Here is a 26,662-nt window from a genome sequence, read left to right as displayed (position 1 = left end):
ATGAAATGTCATCTACCATTCTTTTGTCTTTGATCACCTAAGTGAGTAGACGCGCGGACAAGAATCGAAAAACCAATAGGGAATAAGGCGGGAAATACAGAGATGATTCGAAAGTGGAACAAACGGTTGTACTATGTATCGCAAAAGAGTAGATTGCCGGGATTGCGGCCGAGGATAATAAAATTGTACGGCCGGTATTAACACGAGGATATTATGTATTCGGCGAGTGGCGAGAAAAGTATGTTGGAGGGAGGAAAAGTATGTCCATTAGAGTAGCAGCCGATCCATAGGCGCAACAACCTCGATAAAGTTAACTCCGTGAGTGTTCGCTTTCAGTACGCGACGAGACATCTCTTGGTGTGGTTCTCGCAACTAGATCCTCTGCTGATTCATAGTGCATCCTTCAAAACAAGTTAACGTTGTTTCTCCAATCAAATACACCAAACCAACAGTTATTTTTCACGGTGATAGAATATACAGTAGAAGGAAAAGAGAGAAAGCTGAACAGGATGAATGAGAGAGATCTACAGTTGGCTAGAGCAATGGTGGATCTTGAGTTGGATGAAAATGCTCCGAAAAAAACGATTGTCATCAAGATGCACGATAAACAGCAAACGTTCAGGTAGTGTTCGTATCAATATCTTGTTAAACTAACCAATTAATATTCTGTTAAAATAATTGATGCAAGATTAAAGACGAAAAATGGTTTGATTATAAATTACGATTATGTGTTGATTGGTGAACTTTAATTGATTCAAGAACGATCTATGATTTAGGATCGATAGGTTGTTCCAATTATGGAATGTCATTTAAATTTCATGAATCGTGTGCGAATCTACGTCACCGATTATAATGCGCGTTGCTTGTTACACGTATTAACTCGCGTATCGTAATAGTATTTGATTTTTGTCGCGTGTATAATTAATAGAAGCTGCTGGCCGAAAATAAATTGGCACTCACTTCTATCGGACCCGCAAGGAGCGCGCCTGTGGAAGACGCGTTAAAAATAAGAGATACGCTCATTGATTGTGAGGCACGGCCGTGACATCCATGGACACGAAATTTCCTTACAGTTGGTGTAAAAGTCAAGGCCAAAGAATGCTCAAACCCGCTACGATATCGATTAATTTGTATTAAGCAATAGGTCACAATGTGAGGCTGACTTTATTTTCAAAATGTTATTGTGGTGTAATACTCAGCATTTTTGCCTTACAAGCAATTGACTCGAGTTCGATTCCTAACCGTCGCCCATGATTTATTTTTTCCTTTCTTCCAGTATTATTATTCAAACGAAATCCACAAGAGAAACTCGTGATAACCACCCATATTTCTACCTTTTGTAAGAATACTAGCCGATATTCAATGAATACATTCAACCAAGTTCAAAATTGTCTTTTTATTTGGTTTTAGATTTTTATTTACTTTTTATTTTGTTTCTAAATATGTGATTTTGTGAGTATCTTGAACATTTAAAAGATGGTGGCCTTTATAAATAGACTGAGGACTTCAATACAAATTTATATTTGTATTATTATTATACAATTAAAGAAATGAGACTCAATCAGAGGTTTATTTCACTTACTAAATATTGAATAGTTTACTTTGAATATACTTTTGTACACACTCACAGATATATGCATGAATATCCTCGCTCTAATTACGAGGCTAACTATAATATTATACAATATTATCCCGCTTAAATATTGGTTTATTGGTTTTCCATGATAATTTGTAAATTTAGATCTAATTATCCGCATTTCGAATATTTCATATTAACATACATCCTTTTAGTCATTAACTGGCTTTAAAACCAGAAAACCAATAAAAGTAATCTTATTATGTGTTTTATCCGTGATCTTCAAGTATGACAGAAAAATCACAACAAAGATGTTTATCTTTCTATCAAAGATCTTAATTTCTTTTCTTTTTTTTTATAGTCCTAATACTTTCTACGTACTACAAGCTTAGATCGAAACTCTTCACAGAAATGAATTAACCGATCTAGAGCAAGGCCGGAAACGGACCTTGTTATTCTTATTTGTAACAACGCTCTCTATTTTGGAATAGTGCATACAATGGAAAGCTACGTATAAATGCACGCACATTGTGATCGTAATATTAGAATCATATTATTGATATCCAATTAATGTCTAATTAGCGCTCAATCAATAGTTTATCAATAAATGATATACACACTTGTTAATGACCCACAGCATAATTTCAAACTCTAATGAACTCTCTATATTATTATCAGACGGAGTGAATTACATAAGTCATTTTTATATCTATTTTAATATTAATGTTTCTAACCATCCTTGTATGTATACATTATCTACTTATTGTTCTCGTACAAATACAAAATTTCTATGATTCAGTTTTGAAACAGCTGATACTGAAAGTTCTTCAAAATGTTAAGAATTTGATACACGTTACTTGACTAATCTATTCTTCACTGATATCTAACCAGTTCTCTTTCTCTTGAAGCAACACGCGGTGCGAGTTAACAGTCGATTACTTGGAGGCAGTGGAACCGCGAAGGTAACGCAGATTTCTACTTTTTAACATTCTTGTCCTTGTAACTAGCGCCATCAGCATGACAAAAGAGTCCTTGTATGATCTTTTGTATTTTTTGTGTTCCGTAATATCTTAAACGAGATATATGTGCAACGCACCGTTTATGTACAGTGATGTGCAAAAGTTTTCGGCCAGACAGATTTTTCATTTTACATTGCAAAAGCAATATTTTAAATTCTGCTATAATCCAAATGGGTCCAATATCTGTCAGTAAAAAGATAAAGAAACGTAATTAATATTATTTTGCTATATATGTATTGGTATTCTTTTTACTCACCATGTCTTTATACGAAATATTAATCAATATTCTTTTATATATTGCTTTTGCAATATAAAATACAAAATCTGTCCCATCTGAAACTCATATCATGACACTGTATACGTTTACAATGTTTGAGTTTTTGCTTGGAATGCACATCCATTCCTCTCGTTCCTGTTTTCGTAAAGAAGCAAACTTTCTCGTAACACACACGAGAACGCTTCCTAACCCGAATTGCTTCCCTTCCTCCTTTAGCATTCTGTACGATGTTACTTCAATATTTCTATAATTTAATGCATGGAATTTGTTTCGTCTGTTATTGTACATGTGCTTTCTAGTTAGTTCTAGATTAGTTCTAGATACGTTATAGTAGTTTCTTCATCGAATTGTTTATGCCTGTTTGTTAGTTAAATACGACCACTTTATTTACTAAATACTCTGAAGCATAGTATAGCTTTTCATAACTGGCGTGACCGTTTTAAAAAAGAAACTAGCTTTCGATCGACCGAATGTTGCAAATTAACCTTGAGCCTTAGAAGGAACTTTCTCGCAGTGCAATTGACACGCACTAAGGATACTGGTTTCCAAGCGTTCGAGAACAAGTTAGTCCTATCGGATCAAGAAAGTTAATCCAATTCACAGTCGTTCTAGCTGTTTTCATTTACGATCATCGACGTCAATCTGGTTCAAAGATCATATTCCTCGTTACGATTCCTTAACGTTTAATTAACTAGGAACAATAGTTTGGTGCATAAAGAGTTTCACTTTCATTTAGAATAAATTAACATTTAATTAACCCTTAAATGCATTGTATTATTATTTGACGATATACATATGTATATTTCTTAATATTTTTATAATAGCTATTATAATATTTGATGCAAATCAATTCTTTGTGTTATTATAATAACTGTTGTAATATAATAGTTGATGGGACTGTGAACCACCTGTTGAAAAAAGAAAAAGTTGCCAATATTTTTAAGTATCTCATTATACAAACATGAGAATATGCATTTACGTGTTACAATTTACAAAATCGAGGAAGCAAATATTTAAGTGAATAGCCTGTAATATCTCGCAAATGTCGATTAAAAAATGTTGATTAAATAATGCTTCTGCTTCTATGTAAAAAGTTATTCGAAGAATGTGAATGATTACCACGTAACTTATCCAAGCATGGCAACTTGCATGCAGGATCGAGATCGCAGTCGATCTGCCTATATTTGTCAATACTCCACTAGCATTTTCAAGATCACAATGTCATTGTCGTCATTCGGCGATAATAGTTCTTCTTCCGTCAGTTTATGTGTACTTGAGTGACTAAACGATGATTTCCTTTTCTCCAGAATTATTGTAAACAAAGTTTTATAAAAAAGCAAATCGACTAGTAGCTAATTATCGGTAACTTTTATTAGCGATAGATGATAAACTTATATCTTATTAGCCAAGGTTATCGCTTTGTAAAGATTTTTCACATCATATATCAAGCAAGAAGATACCCAAAAAGCAGGTCGACAATTTTGTTGCAAAAAAAATACAGATTCATCTCACTTATTCTTAGTTTATCTTGCATAATTCAATTAACATCATTAGTGAAATGTTGAAACTTACGTGTCACGAATCAGTAATGCCAATTGATTTTCTTAGATAATTGGAACAAGCCTAGTAATAATCGTATTTATTAGAAAATAATGAAGTCTATAATCTACTATATGATTTGTCAATTTACTAATATTATTAATTACTCAATTATTGTGCAAGATTTAATCCAACAGAATAATCTTGATCATCGTTTAACACAACATAACCACACGAAAACTCTTAACTGAATTAGGAAAGTCTATCGAATGATCTTTGATAACGTACTAAAATAAGACTAAACATGAAATCTGATAAGACTAACAATAAGCCTATTGTCAGATTGGAAGCTTTGTTCATTAGCTAGATAAAAATACTCGTGACTAGGTTAGATTCTTTAACCTCTTCACTGTTAGGTCTGTTGTTGTCTAATATTTACAGAAACTTTCATAATTATGAAATTAAAAATTGCAATATGACTTCATTTTTTGGAACCAAATTCTAGTCGGCCCTTAGATGATTGAATTTCCACCGATTGAATTCGTTTATCTGAACATGAACTATTACTATATTACTCAGATTATACGAACTAATTATCTTAGTAAAGACAAAAACAATTTCAGTTAGGTCAGTATTACAAGTGTAAATATGACACAATTAATTTCCTATAAAAACAAAAGTACGTGTTAAAAGATAAGGTATCTCTAAATAAAGAAATTATCATTCAAGTGACGAGTTAATTCCTTTATAACGATATTTACATTGCAATATAAAATTACATCTTCCTTCGAGAATACGTTCGAGCTAATATGGCAAGACTATGGCTAATTCATAGTTGCTTTGAACTTATATATCACGTGTTCAATTTGTGGTGGAAAGATAAGGAAGATGAGAGTAAATTTGGAGGGGACAGCGGCTTGGGAATTCAGAATCCTCAGGTCAATCAAAAATCACAACGCACTAGTAAAGCACGCGAACACGATCTGTTTTTATCAATGTTCGTTGGGTTATCGCTAAGGTTCCGTCTTATCATTGGAAATTTTTGTTTTTCTTCTTTGTCCAGCAAAACTCCGATCGAAAGTGTACGTTGTCGAGTCGTTTCAGTATAGTGGTACCCGTTATATAGTGATGCAACGTAGTGGCAGTGTGCTGAGTAGGGCGGTTTTGCTCAAACGATATTCAAGTATCGATAAAATTATCAGGTATGGTACTGTTATCGGTAATAAAACAAATCCTCCAAGTTAACCGGGCTATTGCGGATAAAATTTCATGTTGAATTACCATGATAACGAAGATCAAAGTATTTTCAGTTAATCCGCAAAAGTTAACCAATGCAAAATGGTAGAATATGTTTACATTAAATGTGGCATTAAAATATAGAAGTACGAATTTAACTGGCAAGTGTAGTGATAAAAGCTATGAAATACTGGCTAAAACTTTTTGAAAATGAAATTAATAACAATCATCGTTTTTACTCTAAAAATTCTATTCGAATATTTTCGCTTAAAATCTGACATTAGAACATAGAAGTGATAAAAGTGATAGTAGTAAGTGTAGTAGTGATAAAAGATATGAAGTATTGCTTTAAATTTTATCATTGGAACGTAGAAATATGGATTTAAATGGCAAGTGTAGTGGTAGAAATTGTCAAGTAATTTTCTTTTAAGAAAAGATTAATATGTCACGGTTTTAATGCATTAAATTATTTATATTTAAAAAATATTGGAAGGACATGCGTGTATTTCTTTAGAAATATTTTCCCAAAGAAAAAAAATAAATTTTGCACTGCCCGGGAATCGAACCCGGGTCGCAAGAATGGGAATCCTGCATGATACCACTACACCAACAGTGCTACTTGCAAAGCGTAGATTACTTTAGTGAAGATAAGATCCCGAAATTCCAAGTATTTTTATACTGTTATATTTAGAAATACTAAAAATATAAAATAATTATATAAACATTGGCAATAACCTTTCATCGTTTTATACGAAGAATCCTTACTCAAGTTTGTATATACTGTATTGTATATGTAAGTATGTATAAAATCTAATGTAGTAAAGTACTACATATATGCAGTTGCATAACATTTTCATTAAATACCGTTGAAATGAAAATGCATATTTTAGCGCTTGAATTTTTACGATCTTCTTATAATATAGATAAATCTTAAAATATATAAGAATTTTTGAAAAAATACAAAATTAGAAAATACAAAAACAATCAGAAATACAATGATCAGAAGTGGAACACAACTATGCTCTCGCTTATACAGCAGGGCATATTTGATATTGATTCTACTGTATGTCAGAGAATTGTACAGTATAATATTGAATTTATTAATTCTTATTTTTATGATATATTAAAATTTTAATGTATATAAAATTTAAAATAAATAATCTTCTCTCACATTAAATTTAGATTTTGATTACACAGAAATTTGATTATGTGAACAATATATGTCATTTTTATTTCTACTGTACCTCAAAATTGATCCCAATTTTATTTCATTCGGTTTCATTTTTTATAACACATTTTCCTTCAATTGTAAGCGATGTCATTCGTTAAATTTGCATAATTTTCCACTTTCCTGCTCATCGTAGCAATTTAACTGGGGGAAACGCGATGATCGCTTGTACGTTCGTTTCCACTTGCTCGCCACTTTTAGCGTGTTTCTAAAAAGACGTAATCTCACTGTTAACCACAATATCATCCTCAAGTCACCAGTTTTGTATTCCTCCGCGAGAAAGTATTTTATTTCATGAAATGCATAAAATAATAAGTCCAAGCATTATCTTCCTGTGGAAAGCGCTCGTCTGTTAGATCTTATAATAGAAATGTTGCAGACAGATTTTTTCTTGAACATGTAGAGTACTAAAGAAGGTTGTATTTAAGGACAAAATAACAAACCATAATTCTCTGATTCAGTATCTCACAATTCTCAACATTTTCTCTTTTTATTTTTCTAGTGATTCTATTAACCACTCCATGATTCACACAGTACAAAAGCTATATTTAAGAACGAAACTTTCAATTCTTTAAAATTTTCTTTCTTCAGTTTTCGAGTAGTTCTATTATCCACTCTATGATTCACACAGAATAAAAGCTAAATTTATAAATAAAACGGAAATGGTAACTTTTAGTATACGTAGATCCCGAGTTTCTCAAACTTGTCTCTATTTCACTTTCAAATGGCACTATTACCTATTCGACGATTCACATAGAACTCTCTTTCTTGCTGACACCATAAATCTATTTTAATTTACGCGCCTCAATCGCCACAGATACACCAGCATAAACAATTTAATTCTCATTCCTTCAATCCTCTGTCGTTCCTCATTTACACGAATTTTCGTTTTCACCAATATAATCATGGCAATCGTGCTTCATTACAGTATTAATGAAATATCAAAATATTTTATATGCTATAAAATATTATACTTATACGCTTTCTATATAATAAGTGTTTAAATATCTTCATAAGTCACTGTATGTATCAAAAATATCTATCTTTATCTAAAGTATCTTAACAGAAAGCAACTTATCGTAAAAAGCATAAATTATTATTTTTAGTCGCATATCGAGAAAAAAGTGGAAATAATGGTACAATCGGTACGGCCCTGATGAGACGCTTGTTTCTCCACGGGACACTTCACTCTGTTTCTCGCACCATCGGTTTTGCAACGCCAGCACTGGCGGCCGCAATAAATTTTGATCACTTTCATACCATAATTGCATTACACGCAACTGGTTTACAGTTATGCCTTACGACCTGCTTGTTATATATATTCTCGCAGAACGTACCACTGTTTATTATGCAATCGATGAAGCATCGAATAATGGAGCGCCTCGTATTTGCGAGAAATATTTTCTTCGCGATGGAGCTTTACTGACATATACACCGTGGGTTTAAATCTTTGTTACAAGCGAAGTCAAGGAAATTTTACAGCTCAAGATAAGACGAAAACCAAAAATAACAAGATTGCGTTGTAGGCTTCATTTTCAAGAAAATCGAAATTGAAGGCTTGCCAAGTAGTTATACGTGGATTTGCTTACTTCCAAATTAGATCGAAGTGAATGATCGACAGGAAATTATTCTTCGTGTGGAAACAAGTGCAACATATCGAATAAATTTTTCTTTTATTTCCTCGTGTCTCCTTAAATTTAAGCCCACGGTATACACATATTTTAGTCTATTTGCAACTGTCTGACAGAACAGGCGACAGAAATAAACACCATTGTAGTTACGAAGTCGACGACCGGAAGTCGACTACGGTTTTTCTTATCAAGATATAACGCCGGAGGGAAAACGGTAGAGGAAAAAACAATGGACATGAGAGGAAAGGAAATTTCATTCTTGGAGACTGTCTTTCTATCTAAAGATATATAAAATTAACCATTGCAGAATTAGGTAATATGATGTGATTCTTTGTTAAACAAAAAATGAATAAAATTGATCGTTGAAAAGTGAAAATAGATAAAATTGATCATTGAAGAATAAAATTAGACATCATACATACGTGTAAATATCTATTATTAATATGATGAATCAAAAGTCGGATATCCTATTAGATTTTAGAAAGAATAATAAAAATAGGTCGAGTTGAATTCGATTTAGGCTGTCGAGCAGCTGTATGGTCTCTTTGAAAATGAACCAGTTAATCGTTCATTCGCCTTTCATTGTCGCTTTTACCACGATTAGCGACTAGCTTAACTTAGTGCCGAGACTACTATGAAAGGAACCTTTCTTCTTTCAAGCATTTCTCTTTTAACAATGAGAGAACAAAGGGATATGTCGTGAAAAGGGTATCTAAGTGCATATGTTTTCTGAAAGTTCCAGAAAACCATATGGAACGCAGGCGCAAAGCAACAAGTATGTACATATGAACTCGGAATCTTTGAAAACAAATTAACTTGAGTTTTACGAGAAAATCTCACTCTGATAATAACCAATAATTAAACAAAATTAAATACGTTATGTACTATATACTCTTTGTCTTATGTCAAATAGCAAATTGGTGAAATATCACATCCAATAAGATCTTTGTTTACTAATGTGCATAATAAGAAGTGCAGTTTAGAGGTGTTTTTGAACTTAAAATTATACAATCCGACTATACTACGCTGCTACTATCGCCAAAATGTTCTAATGTACTCAATACGGTCTGATATTCGCTAGGGTCCGTTGCGGAAACGCAAGGGCCTTGTTGCCAGATCAATAAAGGAAAACACCTCTGTTCTCCTTTTCCCGTTATCTTAAACTTTTGTACGTAGTATGTAGAATATTCCAACCTGGTGTATCCTTTCGAGGTATATACCATATTCAGATATATACGGAATCCATATATATACACTGATATACACTATTATATATACACTATACAGAATATATATATACTAATCCATCTTTTATTGACAACAAACATTATCAAATTTTAAAGTTTTACGAAGAAACGCAAAATATGAATACAATGAAGTAGAATAAATGGAAATTTCGGTGATACTCTTTCGAAAGATCCTGTTAAAAGGTTTTGGACAAGGTTTGCTGACTTTGCCACTAATAGTGATCATCCTTAATTAACAACATTCACTGAATCATTCTGGAAATTTATTGCGGATGGAAACTCAACGAGAAAATGTACAATCATGGAATAAAATAATGAACTGTTTTAGCAATTACAATCAAATGTTCATCTATCTAATCAATATTCAATGTACCGTACCACAGGTCCTTTCATTAAAAATTTGGAAGTTGCTGAAACTTTGCAATCGCAGAAGAATTTTACAACAAATGTTGATGGCCACGATCGAACGATCCATCGCCACTTCCCCTACATGTTTTTTATCGTGTACTGCGTGTACATTCAGATAGTTGGAGCAGATTGGTGGGGACGTGTGTGAGTTAGAAAGTCGTAAGTGCCTTTCAGAGGCTGTAGCCAGTACAGTCTTGGTTGCTCAGTGAAATCGGAGCAGTCGTCGATCGAGGTACGCTCGTTACTGTATACCGTATACACTTACGCGATCGTTTCATTCACCAGAATGAGAATTCCGGCTTCCAGACCTCGTTTCTATACGACGCGTTCGATTTCTATCAAAATGTCTCCCTAGGAAGCACTGTTATTTGCGAACTAGCTCGATGTATCTTAAACGAGCAAAGACGCTCGCGCAAACATTTCTTTACTCGCGACGATACGTTTAAAAGCTAGAATTCACGGCCTTGTAAGTATGCTTTCTCTTTTAAAAATAGTTGTGTGTAATTTCGCGATTTGAACGATCGACGAGCGACTTTGTGCGATCAAGGAAAATTATCTTGAAAAACTGACCGATTTCTCATCGCAATCCATGTAAATTTCGATACCAAATTAGAGACAATTTAAAATAGGATATTCTTGTCTGTTTAAGCGATCGATCCTTAATTGCGATTGACACAACCATCGATATAAAATTAAAATTAGTTTGAAAAAATAGGATAAACTGTATTAGTGATCTGAAGATTCCTAATTACGACCTACGTGTATACGTAATTATTATAAATTTTGTTCCCAAAATAAGTACTATACATATATTTTATTTCCACATTCACACGCATCCATCAGAATATACATTTGCAGAAAAATTTGAGATTTACATATAATCTTCGGTACGATAATAAATTCTAAAATAAGGTATCGTATATATTACATAATACTTGTAACATATTTTTGCTGTTACTATACTGCCAGTTTAGAAAATAAACCGTTACCGAAGAAATAAACTGAAGCGGACGTTTTAATAAATTGTAAATCAAGACGATGAATAATACACATGTTTTCAACGAGCCATTAATTACTTCTGAGTGCAATCTTTCTGAACTACAAGAAATAGGTTCTAATCGCGTTAAAATGCAGACAAATAAGTAGAATTGAATCTTTTATGAAAATTGTGCCAAAAAAAAGTTGTTGGCTTATTATATTTGAGAAAATAGTCATTCGTTTGAACGTTGAAAATTGTGCAAATTGCACGTCAAGCATAAAAGATGGAGGCGAACTTACAAGCGACAAGTGGGAATTGCGCAACGCTTGCAAAGTTTCATTTGCATAAGCGTGCAAGTAATATCAACTAAACTCAATCTAACAAATTTTTCCTTATTCCAACTCGCTTTTTGTTAAGTCTAAGCTGGCATAATAATCTTCTTCGTTGCGCAAACGAAAAAAGAAAGAAAGCGGTGCCTCATAGGGCGTTCGAAAGTGGCGCGTTAATCAAGTGTCACGTGATAGGTAGTTGATTAATATTGGAGATCCGTCATGGTCGATCGCGTGTGACAAAAATCGTCAAAGGTGTTTACGACTTCGCAAAGGTCACTGTAAAATTTGTACCAAACGCTATAAAACAAGGGAACGTAAAAATAATTTAAAAATTATAGAGACATTAAAACTATTAAAGTGTTGAATATGTGCGTGAAACCATGAAATGTTTGATTTGTGTAAAATGTGTTGCTCCGACGGGGAAACGCTTAGACTGACAAATTATTGAAAATATGCAATAAAATACATGATTCAGCACAAAGTTACTAAAATTATTCGAGAAAAAAAGATGTTGCATGGGTAATAAACATGGTTGAAGATAAACAGAGACGTCGAAGTGTGAGCGAAATGCTCGATTGGCGATGTGTCGTCAGGAATAAAGGGGACGATATGGACGATACATGCATGAACGTGCCCTTCCTCGAGGACTACGACAAGGATACGAAAATGCGTCGCAGGAAACGTTCCGGTACTTGGCCGTGAGTAAATTACTTTACGACCCTTTGAAAGATTGGAATGGCAAAATAATTCCTTCTTGGGCTGCTATAATTTAATGAAAAATGATAAATACGTGAGAATGGTAAATTTAATAAAACATTGATAAATATGAGACTTAGTTTTAGGGTAAAATTTGAATAGTGGTAGTGAAGTAGTGATTGATTGATTGCAAATAATTTAATTACAATTAACCGATTAAAGTATATAAAATAGTGAATTAGGGTCTACTTAAAACTCGAAATTTTCCTGTATAGTAGTATGAAATCCGGTATGGTCTAGTGGCTAGGATACCTGGCTCTCACCCAGGAGGCTCGGGTTCGATTCCCGGTACCGGAAATTTAATTTTATTTTTGACTATTTAATATTTTAATCTTAGGTTTATGTAAAAGGAAAATTTTAAACTATGAAGAATTAAATTAATTAGAATAATTTTTTGTTATATATAATTATGTATATGAAGCGAGCGTGAATTTCGTTGGAAAGGAAATGAAAAGTAAACCGAATGGTACAGCGCGACTATCACGAAACCTGTACATATACAGCTGTTCAATTTCGTAATTAAACTGGGACCTCGCGTAATCCGATTCCAATTCGTGCGAAACTTGAGCGAAGTTTGCTTGCTCAACATTCTTGTTAGTCAGGGACACTTTATCGCGACGCCCGTGCAAACTGACAATTTGTCTGGCGTATAAACTATACATTTTGTCGAATAATCGATGAGTATGATCTGGAAAAAGTGAAAAAGTATTAAGTAACAATTACAGATACATTTACGATTACTGTGTAATATCATAAAGTTTCAAGAAAAGAAATTGTAATGTATTTATCATAAATTGAAAATGAAAAACAGATTACATTAACATGAATTGATTAAAAAAAATTGTAAATTACATTCACAATTTATGTTAATGCAAATTTGGCTGTTAATGAAGTAATACGTATAATATAATATAACTGATTTAATACTCCATTCGATTATCTTTTCTGCTTCGTTTTTGTTAACTTCACATTGTCACTTTTATACTCTAAATTGCGTAAAAGTAGTTAAATAAAATCATCAGAACATAAGCGTATATCCGGTACGCAATTGATTGGTCCACAGTGTTAGAGCATGCGTGGCGTACGTCAAGCGTCGCGACGCCAGCGTCGACCCGCCCGTAGCGTCAACGAGCTTCGTCTGTTTATTAACTTTTATTTAATAATGAAACGTGCCTGCATCAATTCAAACCTTTTTCTCTGATATCTGAACATATTTTGTGTGCATCATTGAGAACCTCGACGAAACAGCGCGTCTGTTTTGCAAATCGGTCAACATGGACGACGCAGAATTAAGGTAGGACTGGAGGTAGGTGTTGGTTAACCTAAATCTCGTGCGGCGACATGTGCTCGTGCCGATATCAAACACTGTTCGCTTTTCCAATCTGTCGTTTATGTAACAGAGGCTCGTGATGCAGGCGTGATAGCGTTTAACGATTAATTAACAAAAATAGCCGACGCAGAAATTACAGAACTACAACGTTGTTTAATTTCGTCGTTGATAAGACCACAAAAACAGGGGATTAAAGTTAAAGGCGATCAAAAAGTTGTGATTTAATTGGTATATACTGTTATCGTTTATGTAAATAAGAATTGAACTGTAGTGACTCATGCATATTTTTATTAAAAGACGTTCTACGAACTCAAACGTTATTTTTCCACTGTATAAATCCAAAGGAACGGGACTATTTGTCCTAGGTTATGTCGCATGGCAACGAAGTAGACCGTTCCAAGTAGAAGGATGACGTTGAGGCCGGCGGTAGGCATCATTAAGGGGGCACGCATTGCACCTCGTTTCACACACGTGTACAAAAAGGTCGGAGTACCTGTTGGAATCGGCACAGTGGGAGTGTTTTCTGTTGCTCCTTTCTTTTGTGAACGAGAACGCGTTCACGTTTCGCCAGGTAGATTCCATTTTTCGCAGCTTGTAGGTCGGTCACCGATAGCCCTATGGGCTACCGTAAGCCTTTACATGCCAATAGCGGCCCCGTTTACAACCGTCGCGTTCGGAATTTCAGAAATTCACGTTCGATGCAATCGATTACCGAACCGGACGTAGCCGTGAGCCGATCGTTTTCTCCTTTAACAGATCAGAGTCGAAGAGAGAGCCGACAACAGGTTGGGAAAGAAAATCGATCATGGTGTTTTGCAAGCTTTCCATGCACGGCAATCTGGGCCAAGCCACGATTAGGGATACGTGATCGTTGTTGGCGAACAAAAGGGCTCTTTCTCTTTCTTTCTCTTCTTCCTTCGTTTCTCATCCAGCGTGTTCATTTTTCTTGAGGCTTCTCTTTCTCTCTTCGAGTTTCTCAATCAATTGAGAGAAAGTTGTATGTCGAATAGTTGGACCGAGTGAAACCGAGAGGAAAAAGTTACCTAATGATGTCCGAAAGATCCTCATAATAATTTGTAAAGATTGCTTCTCATTTTACTATTTTTTTCTTCGATTTCTAAATAATTCGGGTTCTAATGGTTCGAATATCTGTCGTCATTTGAGATCAATGACACAGCACTACGATCTATACGCTTACACAGAAGCGTATTATCGAAGATTCGTTGCAAGATAAGATAATATAATACGATATAATTGGATATTATTACGTAACGTTAGTGTTAGTGTCGACAAGAACCATGAAGTTTACGGTATACCGACGGTTCCGTGGAAAGAATCCCATAATTGTTGGCTACCTCCGATCTGATCGTCATTCTGCGTGCAGCCACCTTGGGATTCGGTCCTTTCTAAAAAGTTACTGCCTTCGAGAGAAATGTTCGCTGATACATAATGTTACGCTTGTGACTAATATTACTTCCCTGGGTTCTGGACGGTGACAGTGATGTGAAAATTTGATCGTGTTTGTGGAACAGTGAATTTCTTCGAGATTTCTCGATAATAAGAGAGAGACGCCGATTCTATACCACATAGAATCATTGGCGTGCATCGATTAACAAGATTGAAATAAATAATGCACGAAAGATGCTTATTGATGATTCGTTTTTTTGAATAGGATTTTCCAACATGAGGTCAGAGTTAACAAATTAAAATCTTTTATCGTCGCCGATAAATAATTCGTACCTTGCTGATTTAATTATTAAAATTTATCGAAAAAGAGAAAGGTCGTGAAACTTGTTGCGAATTCTCAACTAATTGTCGATCGTCAGGTGCAACTGATCGGTTGATATCGTGAATCTTGAACGAGATTAATGTTCAAGGTGGAAGTAGAGATACGGAGTAGTAGTATGTTTAGTTTATTTATTTTCACTCTTTAGTATGTACGAAGAGAATCACTGGCAAGCTAAGATGCAGAATAATGTTATGTTTAGCTAATTTAGTTGCACTGTTGAGTAACACGAAGAGTATGACGCTCTGATGAAGACTGTCGTAAGACTTCCTTAAGGAGCTTCGTCTGGTCCTTACAAACACTCTTTGCCCCCTGGTTTTCCTTCGTATCATTGTTTCTATGGGAAGGGAATCTATTCTTTCAAATCTTATAATTGTGTACTCTCGTAGGTACATATCCTCTGGTTTTGTTGTTTGTTTACTTTAGACCAGACTTATCGTGACATAGAATTACTTTGGGTTAGGTTGGGGTTATGCTTATTTCCTTCTTTATTGAGGTCAGCATCGTAAAATTTATAACTACAAATCACATCAAAGGCAGGAAATTCGGACTTTCCCAAAAAGGACAAATGTATTGTCCGAGTCATAAACGAACGGGAACTCCAAATCCCGAACAAAATCCTTTAGAACCGTTCGACTAATTTATTCAACGTACACATAATTTTGCCAGTGCTATACTGTAAATATTAAGCAAATTAGTGAAAAAGGATATGACGAGAGAGGCTCGATGCAAAGCAAGAACGCGCCCTTGAGAGTAAATCTTACTATTTCTTGGTAACTCGCTTAGGGGACATCGCATTAATTTCACATTAGTCGACCTTCGGATTTTAATGACTGCATAGTTCCGCAAAACAAAGACGATTTTGCAACGTTTCAAGAATCTTCGTGTTTCCAGGCAAATGGTATCCTACTGTTGCGACTAAGCTTTTACTAAAGTTTTCGCGTCGACTCTATCATGAAGAAAAATTGCTGCTATTAGCGGTTACTCGAGCCGTATCGAATGATATATCTATTTCATCAAATGATATAACTGTTGTACGCCAACTACATATTTAGGGGAACAACAGAGTGGAACACTTCTAATCCAACTGAATATTTAAACATTATATTCTGCTCTGAATAACGTTATATGTGTATATGTATATCGATGTTAAGAATAAGGAATAAGCTAGAAGATAAGTTAAATGGACTTTTTTATGTAAGATCTGAGAAAGGAATTAAATTTAACGTGAAACTGATTAATTCGATAAAAGTCTTACAAAATGGCAGACCAAGTCTCACCTTTACTGGATATTCAGTGCAATGACCATTTTCATTTTAATTGCGATATGCTTGATCGTCTTAGAAACGGATCGATCACCTCGTCGGCAGACAATATTCCACGGAGCAGAGTGCTCAGGTAGACACTGTTCTTTCTTCGAAGATTTATAATCATGTGTCACAGTTATGAGCGTTATAAATTAGCAATTTTACTAAGTTTCTGCGTAAAGCAATTACTGTCCAATTTCTTTATTATGTATATACATTACGTCGAATTGAAAAAAGAAACAAAATATTCATGTACTCGAATATTGCATTTTAATATTTTCACAAATATATGTATATTGTATATGTCTATTTGCCAGCTTCTAATACATTGGCCGCTCAGTTTTCAAAGGACTCGTCAGTTTTTACTTTTCAATGATATTATATAACTAACAATTTAATCTCATTCTATATGTCGTAGATTAGTTACCATTTTTTCATCGCTACTTCTAGCTATTTCAATTATCATTTATCAAGTCATTCATGCAAATGTATCTTTTTCATGTAATGTTTACTATTAATTCTCTATCTTGACGTCAGTGCCCGTTTGCTACTCCGTCAAAGATTTCATTAATAACAAAATTCCAAGATAATTAAAATACAGGGTTCTTTTCTCGTTTTACAGCGATAATAACAGAACTGTATTATTTCTTATGGAAAGTGGAAAACAAATAGATTAGATAAGAATGATAAAATGTTCGTAACTGTCATAACGATGACCTTAATTGTTTATTCACTTATTTTTTTTTTATTTGCAGGAGAACTAGAAGTCTAAATGCACCTAGTCCCATACAACAATTTGGGCCATGCGGGCGCATCATGAAAAATTCAGCAATGATCATGTGAGTACATATATAAATTTCGAAAATATGTATTAGATCATTCCATAAATAATATAATATACATATGTAACTTTAAAATGTAAAAATTTTGTCAATCTTATTGAGGAATAATATATTATTTATTTTCTGGCGCTATGCTCCACCTTTCTAGGCTTTCTTGCACAACTGAACTGATACTGTTATCGGTTCAATATTAACGCAATTTGACGCAAGTTAGAAATTATCGGTGTTGATAGATTGTTTTGCATAACAATAAAGCGTATAAATTCTACGCGCCAATTTTACAAATCACAATTTGTTTAATTGTCTAAAGTAGTAAAATTATTCAGTAGAAATCCACAATCTGCAACTTGTCATTTATCGATCTATTAACATGTTGAATGTCACGTCAGTTTTGCAAGGTTTGGCCGTGACACCACGATGAATTTTTTATTATGCGATATATATAATGTTGAAATATTACCCCCCCCCCCCCATAACGTTATAGTGCAATTTTGCTCGATTCACTTATTTTTTGCGATTATCAATTGCCTCATATTGTTTCTTCGCATTGCTAAATAATTGTTCCATTTTGTTGCGTCCCGAGACCTATCGTAAACCATCATAATCCGTCGTAAATATCATAATCCGTCCCTCGGTCATACTTATTCGGACCCGCAATAATCCTAAAGGACCATTACAAGATTTAGCATTTTCTACTTTATTATCAAGGCTTTTGATTATCACCGAACAGCTTTCAAGACGAAACGTTCCTTAGGGTTATTGTTCATTGAGGTGAAACACGGAAAAGCGGGTGTTTCCATGTTCTACAGCCATTGGTGGGGGGCGCACATAATAGATCTATATTTCATGTATAAATAAAATTATTTTTACACGTTTTATACTGCATTAATTTCGTCACAACATTGTAGTAATGATGGTAATGATACAAAATTTATATCTATTGACGTTTGTTCTTCTCTCTTCATGACTCATCTTGGTACTCCGGCTACCGGTGACCCCCATAGCATTCAACGTGCTAATATTATTAGTTAATAAATTATTGTGCAGGAGCGCCCCGATAATTTTTAAATTCCTTTATTGAAAGTTCCAAAAATTGTGGTGTCAAATATTGCATTATTACTTTAGAAAGTTGTTTATGCAAACATACCAAATGCAGAATTTTCAAATATATCCTTTTATTCTATCCAATGTTGAACGTTAACACGGTAAAATAAAGTTGCTTCTCGACTCACTGCTACCGATTATTTCTTTATTAATAGCTATTCATAATTCTATTTATAATTCTTCTGATTCCCATAAATTTTAAACCTTATCTGATTTTCTATTAACGTTATTCGTACTATGCATGTAAATTGTATATGTATAATGTCGAACGACTTTACTGTGAAATGACTCGATAATTCCAAAGTTTAAAAAACCATACGAAATTGGAAAGTATCTTCCTCTGCTCTTTTTTTTTTCGTCTCGGTTAATTAGAAGGTGAGTTTACGAAGCAAAAGAGAGCGTACCAAATAAAAACTACGCTGCACGCGAGTATTTTGACCTAATTATCCGTGACAATGACTTCTTAAGCGAACCTAAGCGTTGTTTTGCCAGTGTGATGTAGAAAGCGGATTTATAAACTCAAGAGGCACGTTGTTAGCGAATAAGTTGAGAACCAAGCAGAATATCTCGATCTTCTCAAGTAATATTATGCTAACAATGTTGCTGTCATTGTGACAATCACATTATGCAACGAAAGAATCGAGAAACAACTATGCATTGCGTTTGATTCTGGATATGTTTTGTACACATCATCGTCAGGAACTTTACATAACAGTATCTAGTCTCATAGATTTTGTGAATTAAACATAGTGCGCACTAACATGATTATTATAATTTAGTGATTACTGAACATATACAGTTTATGTGCGTAAATGGGAAAGAAGTCGATTAACGATTCTTTTTAGCATATCATTATTTTTAAATGTAAATCGACACGATTCGTGTGCTTAGATAAGCTTTTATTTCAAGCATTTTTAATATGAAAATTAAGACGATTCATCCATATACATATACATGCAATTAGTATTCAGTTCAGTCTATCAAAATTGTTTAATTAATAATCTTTCGTATCGAGAAACCCAATGTATAAAATTTTGTAATGATCAATTAAAAATTTTTTTTATAAATCTGTTACGTCAAAATTCCAGCCAATTTACTTTTTATATATGAATAAATGCAACCAAAGACTATAAATCGTAGTTGAACTTTGCGATCATTATTGAACGATTAAAACATTAATGTGCATTAAATATTTTTGAAATTAATGAAATTTCTTAGAATAATAATGAAGTCGATGAAGGTACAATAATAAATAAAGCCGTGCACGTGTATCAGTTATTCGCGTCATTTCAAGTATTCTGCATATAAGAACGCCCCACGATGCTCTCACGTGCATACGAAAGGTCTCGTGCGCTTGCGCATCGCCCAACTGTTTACCGTTAAAATACGTAGCGCTGTGTTCGGTCCACGTTCAGTACGAGCACGACTCTCAATCTAGTGTCACCATGGTTGGTTCTATCAGGTAGGTCTGACAAACTCCATACTTTGACAGTAAATTACCAAATCAAGAATTGCCTGTGTTTTCGCTTTAGTCACATACATCAGTGAATACTTATCATCGGCTTTCTATCGCGACTACTTATCAGTCAGTGAATTTTTGGTTCTTGTGTGATTTGGCAATTAAAAGTTACACAACGAATTCGGCACAGAAAAATAAAAACATTACAAGTTGACCTTAAAAATTACACAACAAACTCAGTACAGAAAAGTGGAAACATTAGAAGTGAATCTTCGGTTTATGACAATTGGAAATTATACGTTAAATTATATATTTCTGTTGAGTAATGCGCAAGTATATTCCCTACGAAATAGTTTCTCTACATTATTTTCATTTGTATATCTTATCATTTTTTCTAGATGTTTTTAATAAAATTGTTGACGTAGACCTTCAAGAATCAGTAGCAGTAATGAATGATATAAAACCAAGACAATGACCGCGTTAGATCATAAAATATGTATATAATCGCACATTTGATCCCCGTGACCCTAATTTACTGATAAGATTTAAAATCGATTACCTTTATGTTAACACGTAGCCAAACGCGCGCGCCACAGCGAGCTATACGTTTCCGCCGCGCTCGGACAAGCCAACTTATACGATGTCAACCGTATATTTTTCCAAGTATCGAGGACTAATATTCATTACTTGAAAAACAAAGAAGTAAAAATTATTTAAATGGTTAATTATATTTTGCGGTAATGATTTTATTTAACGATTTCACATATTGTTTATCCAAAAGATCAAATTAAAAGTTTACATTAAAAGTATAAAATAATATAGGTGAAATTAAAAACATTAAAGATAACTAAAGATTGATAACACGACTTGAACGCGAAATTACAAATTCATAATGCATTTTAATATTTTTTTACACTGTCGTATCTTTCGATTATAACTTTATTTAGTCATAACTGATAGTGTAACATTTTAATTAATTTTAACACCACTAAATTCATGTACTTTATTATATACTATACTTTATAAAAGTAGAAAAAGTGGCGAATTAATTGGGAACAACTCCAGATAAACAATAACTGATAATAACAATAACAACAACAAAAATGAGAACGCGTTGCTAGAGTCAAAAAGGGAGATCTCCCCGTTCGCTTACGCAGCGGTGTTCTTCACAGAAGGGAGGTCTCCCTATTCGGTTGGCTAAGTGTTAAAAAGAGTTCGAGTCGCGCGCGGTAGCTCGTAAAGTATGTTAGAGTTCAACCCACCGTATCTTTATAGATTGACAATATTCATTAGGTATAAAAGTCCAATTCATCCTGAAACGTAAAAAAATTCCTATCAATCAGAGCATAAAACTTCAACGTGAGAACTTGTCGATATTATCACTAATTACACCATGTCATGTTTAAGATTAAAGTTTTGTAATAATAAAGCCTCCAGAAGAATCTCTTGATATTTTATCGTTAAGAAGTGTTTGAGCGATCAATATTATTGTGAATATCATTGCCAATATTTTGTGTCCACGATATTATTGTCAATATCATCGCCAATATTTAAGGTACTTAAATTATCCTACGTAATAGACATTACATAGTAATTATCTCAACATTATCCTACGTAAGAGACCTTCTGGACTCTACAGAATCTTTAGATAATTCGTATACGTATATTGTCAATACAATGTTGAAACCCTTAAATATCGACAATAATATTGATCGTCTGAACGATCCTCTAGAATTTCATAGAATTCGATTAACAAATTTGCCGTTTATTTTATTGCAGGACCATTCAGGATCCAGCCTCTCAGAGGTTGACATGGTATAAACCCCCACTTACTGTTCTAGTCATCAAGAAGGTCCGTGATAACTCGGTATTGCCACCGTTTGTACAATTGGTCACATGGCTAATAGAAGTAAGTATTGTTCTCTCCTGTCCGGCCATTTTGTATGTATATTGTATAATTGATGCGAAAAAATTCCATCGATTCTTTGACTGTTCGATAATTTTAATTGTGCGTGTCATGGTGCATAAATTGAGGTTTGATAACCAGACCTATTGGACAAAGAGGAAAACTATATTCGAACGTCCGCATATATTATTTAGACGATATCATACTTTCACTTGTGTAATCATAGTCAGACTAGTTTCTTTGCGAAGACTCTGTGCTCGTGCTCTAGTCTATCGATTTGAATCACGTGATTGCACGACTTTTTTCATACTTATCTACACTTAGTCACATAGCTTTGTAATATATTTCTTGCAGAAGCGAGGTTACACATTTTTGTAATCTAATGACCAACTTATCTAAAGGCCAACGAGCATTTTTAAATTTTCTATGTTTAAAATTCATGAAATTTAATGTTTGAATGTTTTTGTAGGAAAAACGGATGGTAGTATTCGTCGAGGCGTCTGTTCTGGAAGATCCAGCCTTAGCTAGGGACCTCAGATTTCAGGAGGTTCGAGATAGGCTACAAACTTTCAGAGATGGCACGGATGACCTTCAGGTAATCATTTTTAGCCGCCATAAAACGTTTATTTTTGCTCTTATTGATTCTCAATAATTAAAATATGTTTCTATTGTATTATTTTATATTATATGTGTTATTATTATATGTTTTTATTCAAGGATCGTATCGACTTCATCGTGTGCCTGGGAGGCGATGGAACTCTTTTATACGCCAGTTTATTATTTCAACAATCCGTACCACCAGTCATGGCATTTCACCTTGGGTCGTTAGGATTTCTCACCCCTTTTGAGTTCGATAATTTCCAGGAGCAAGTAACAAATGTACTAGAAGGTAAGCACGTAGAACATCTCAACGATGTTCCCAGCGATAGCGATAATCTACGTCCTTCAATATTTCCCTGATTTCCTCCTTGTTGATAGCGCAGGGCTTCATAATGTTTAACAAGAACGCAAACTTTTGATATATTTTGTGCAATTATTATATGTTGCTAACAATTCCTCCACGTGATCATTCGTTATTCACATTAAAAAGCATGACAAAAAACGAAAGATTTAGAGAAATACCAAAGGTAAAATAAACGTGTTGATCATTTTACTATATAGCAATTATAGCGCTATTAACATCATATTTATAACGGCAACCATTGACATCATAATCAAATCAACTCTCCGCTCAAGTTAGCCTAGCATTTAATATTCTTTATTTCTTCGATATATTCTTCTAAACATTTGCATAGACAAGAAACAAATCATATGAAACAATTAAGTTGCTTATTGAAAATCTATTAGCACCCGAGAGCTGTGCTTGAAAGTTGACAATGTGATAAAAAGCGGGTTATAAATCTGACGATCGTTTGCCTTGTTTTTAGGCCACGCGGCCTTGACCTTGAGGAGCAGGCTGAGATGTATCATCATGAGGAAAGGAGAAGAAGATAAGGAGGCGAAGCCACCAACGAATTTGCTGGTGCTGAACGAGGTCGTGGTGGATCGAGGTCCGTCCCCATACCTTTCGAACATCGACCTCTTCATCGACGGAAAACACGTGACCAGTGTGCAGGGTGACGGCCTGATCGTGAGCACACCGACCGGGTCGACTGCGTACGCTGTTGCGGCTGGAGCCAGCATGATTCATCCTTCAGTACCTGCGATTATGATCACTCCGATCTGCCCTCACTCTTTGTCCTTCAGACCAATCGTTGTGCCCGCCGGCGTCGAGCTGAAGGTATTTCCGAATTTTTTCACTATCCTACCAATGTGCCGGATACCTTTTATAGTCAGCACAAGTTTCGGTACAAAAGGTCTTGAATTGCGAAAAAGAATCGAAAACGTAAATTCGGAAAAATTTCGTAACCGTACGAGAATTTGATTAGTAGACTGTAATTGTAGAATTCCACGAGATTTTATTTGTAATAATTTATTTTTGTTGGAAGATTCTATTCTAGAAGATTCTATCTTATTAATTGAGAGATTCTATAGAAATCTTTTGATCTCAGTCCAGTATCATAGAATTTTTAGAATCGAGAAACTTCAAAGTGATAGTCGATACTGTAGTCGCAGAGTTACGTAAATTCATATTTGCAATTGTACAATACAAGTCGATGTTTATTATAATGTAGAGGAGGAGCCTTAATCAGAGATTTGAAGCTATCACGGTGCTGCAGAATTCTTATAATCAGACATTCTGGATGTGAGCCAATTCTTGAGGGAAATCCGTTTCAATGTTTTATCATCATTGCAGCTACGAAACCACGATTCTAAAAATTAATGTAGCGTTAACATAATAGTATTTCCGTGTGAGTCACTAAAGGTTCCTTATCATAGTGGTGTCAGTATTTTATGATGTTGCCATAGAAGGAAACTTGGTGGATATCGCCCGCATTCTCAGACCATGCGCTGCTTTGTTATCCTCTGAACAAATTTTCGAACCGTTGTTCCAACATATATTCTAGAGAATGCACGCTACATACCATCAATTAGACTTACTAAGTTGTAACATAGATTCATCCTGTTTTTATATTTATTGCGACATGTGACATGTGTGTAAGAACAAAATGAATTTATGTCATAACCCAATACATTCTGTTGATAAAGAAAAGACAATTGTTAGAAGATATCATGCTCCGTTGTTGAAGATTAACTGAAAGTTCTTTTCTATCATAGATCTCAGTTTCACCGGATAGCAGGAACACCTCATGGGTATCGTTCGATGGCAGAAATAGGCAGGAACTTTTTCATGGCGATAGGTAAAGATCAATCAATTTCTGAATCTAACTCTCTGCATTTTTGGCTGTTATTACAGATAATGGCTAACAGCAGGGACTGTAGCACAGCTTACGTCTCCTTTGATGGTCGCAATCAACAAGAGCTACGTTACGGGGACAGGTCCGTCCTATTATTAAATACTATAAGACTTTCTGTCTTTTCTTATCTTCATCAATTCTAAAAATTCCAGCTCTTCTAAAATATTGCAACTTATTACGACATTCCTTCATACATTTTTGAATTTTGTTCTTCCTTCTGAAGTACGTTTCATTTTTCAATGTTTCCATGGTTTCGGGTTCATGAAGAGAGATTTTGATTTCATGGTTTTGGTTTCAACTCACTTGGAGAGTTTCCTTACAGCTACAACTGATTGTTTCTCAGATTTCCAGAATGTAAGTCAACTTACATAGCTGAGAGAATATGATATTTTCCTAGAAACGAGACGTTAGCTGTACTGCAAGCTGAAAGTACTATCGATGCTTCATCTGCTACTACTTATCACTGTTATCATGTTTCCATATCATATATCTTTTTTTTTTTTACATATTTTTAATGTTTTTCTACTATTTTCAGTCTGAGAGTAACCACATCCATCTACCCAGTGCCCAGCATTTGCGCTGCGGACCAAATTACCGACTGGTTCGATTCATTGGCAGAGTGTTTGCATTGGAACGTACGCAAGAAGCAGAAACACTTGGACGAACTAAGTGATTTGACTCACTCATCCAGTAATGACACTTTGGACTCTCTAGATCGCGACAGCTAGACCAGGCAAGAAAGTCACAATGCACTGCCTTTAAACCAGATCCTAAAAGATCATTATGATTTATCAGTAAGGACTGGTCTCAAAGAACTTCAATGACTCGCTGCACGATACATGAAAAGAACAAGCCTAACCTGTGTTCATTTTATCATAAGAATAGAGGAGAATGAACTCGTCTAGTAGTCGCTGAAGAAACTGAGAAATAGTACGTACCCTCTAAGCGTCATTAGTGATGCATAAATTCACGGTACACCGCAACTCAAAGCTACCAAAAGAACCTAATAGTATTTGGATGCGTCGTAAAAAACAGTGGATTAGCTATGTTGCAGAATTGCAAATTCTTCAAGTCGGATTCGTTTTTACGAGATAAAGGATCATCAAGAATTTACATATAATCTGTAATTAATGCATCAAAAAGTTCAACAAGAGTGTTTTCCTATATTTCCAACGCATAGTTCTACGCTCTACGACGACGTTCTAATCCGCGAAATCATTTCGAAACGGATCTTTATTTCCTTTCTTTTCTTCTTCCTTCTTTTTTTCTTATTGAATTGATAGACTTTTGTTAACATAGACAATATTGAAAATAAAGGTAAAAAACGCAAAGACTATTGTCGTTAGTGATACTAGTAGTAAAAAATTATTTAAGAAGTGATTACATCAAAGCTATTGAATTGATTTGTGAAAAAAGCATAGTTAATATAATTATTAATATTCCTTATAAGTAAACAATATTAAAGAAAAAGGTTATGAAGGACACCTCACATCATACATATATAATTATTTATTTTTCATTAGTTTTGATGCATTTTAATAAGTCTATGTTTCCTATATGGATTCATATTCTGTTAATGTTATCAAACTGGTTCTGTTAACTGCAACAAAGAGCACATAAGCGAGAATCAACTAAAGATATTGTTGTTGATAAGTTTTGTGTTCTTACAACGAACATGATCCAGTTAAGGATCATTTTTTTGTAAATGTTGAATGTACTTTTCCTATAAATGAAAATTTTTAATAAAGACATTTTTGTACTGCATATAAGGTCTACATCAATAACATCTAACACAATAATCTAAAATACTTTCAAACATTGCAAAAGATATAAACCATGATA

The 26,662-nt window shown here is 34.2% G+C and overlaps 1 protein-coding gene and 2 non-coding genes across 12 annotated transcripts; 2 read left to right on the top strand and 1 right to left on the bottom strand.

Annotated features, from left to right (window-relative positions):
* Positions 1 to 335: 335 nt before the first annotated feature.
* Positions 336 to 26,589, top strand: LOC138187315 (NAD kinase). Of its 10 annotated transcripts, none has more exons than XM_069127963.1 (9): positions 336 to 622; positions 2,485 to 2,538; positions 17,407 to 17,490; positions 21,836 to 21,965; positions 22,432 to 22,557; positions 22,680 to 22,851; positions 23,390 to 23,742; positions 24,681 to 24,763; positions 25,356 to 26,589. In XM_069127963.1, the coding sequence occupies exons 1-9, from the start codon at positions 510 to 512 to the stop codon at positions 25,546 to 25,548; spliced, it is 1,308 nt and encodes a 435-aa protein (XP_068984064.1). In that variant the 5' UTR covers positions 336 to 509; the 3' UTR covers positions 25,549 to 26,589. The 10 variants fall into 10 exon arrangements, with proteins under 10 accessions (XP_068984064.1, XP_068984067.1, XP_068984068.1 ...); XM_069127961.1 differs by lacking the exons at positions 336 to 622; positions 2,485 to 2,538 and adding exons at positions 10,394 to 10,627; positions 11,665 to 12,170; XM_069127966.1 differs by lacking the exon at positions 2,485 to 2,538.
* TRNAG-CCC (transfer RNA glycine (anticodon CCC)) lies at positions 6,193 to 6,263 on the bottom strand. The gene has a single exon. It is a non-coding gene; the product is annotated as a tRNA-Gly (tRNA).
* TRNAE-CUC (transfer RNA glutamic acid (anticodon CUC)) lies at positions 12,454 to 12,525 on the top strand. The gene has a single exon. It is a non-coding gene; the product is annotated as a tRNA-Glu (tRNA).
* Positions 26,590 to 26,662: the final 73 nt, after the last annotated feature.

This window comes from Bombus flavifrons, chromosome 14 (genome assembly GCF_040668555.2).
Source record: "Bombus flavifrons isolate JBK064 chromosome 14, iyBomFlav1_principal, whole genome shotgun sequence".
Taxonomy (NCBI): Eukaryota; Metazoa; Arthropoda; class Insecta; order Hymenoptera; family Apidae; genus Bombus; species Bombus flavifrons.
The sequence above is the reverse complement of the archived record's forward strand: the minus strand, read 5'-3'. Positions and strand labels throughout refer to the sequence as shown.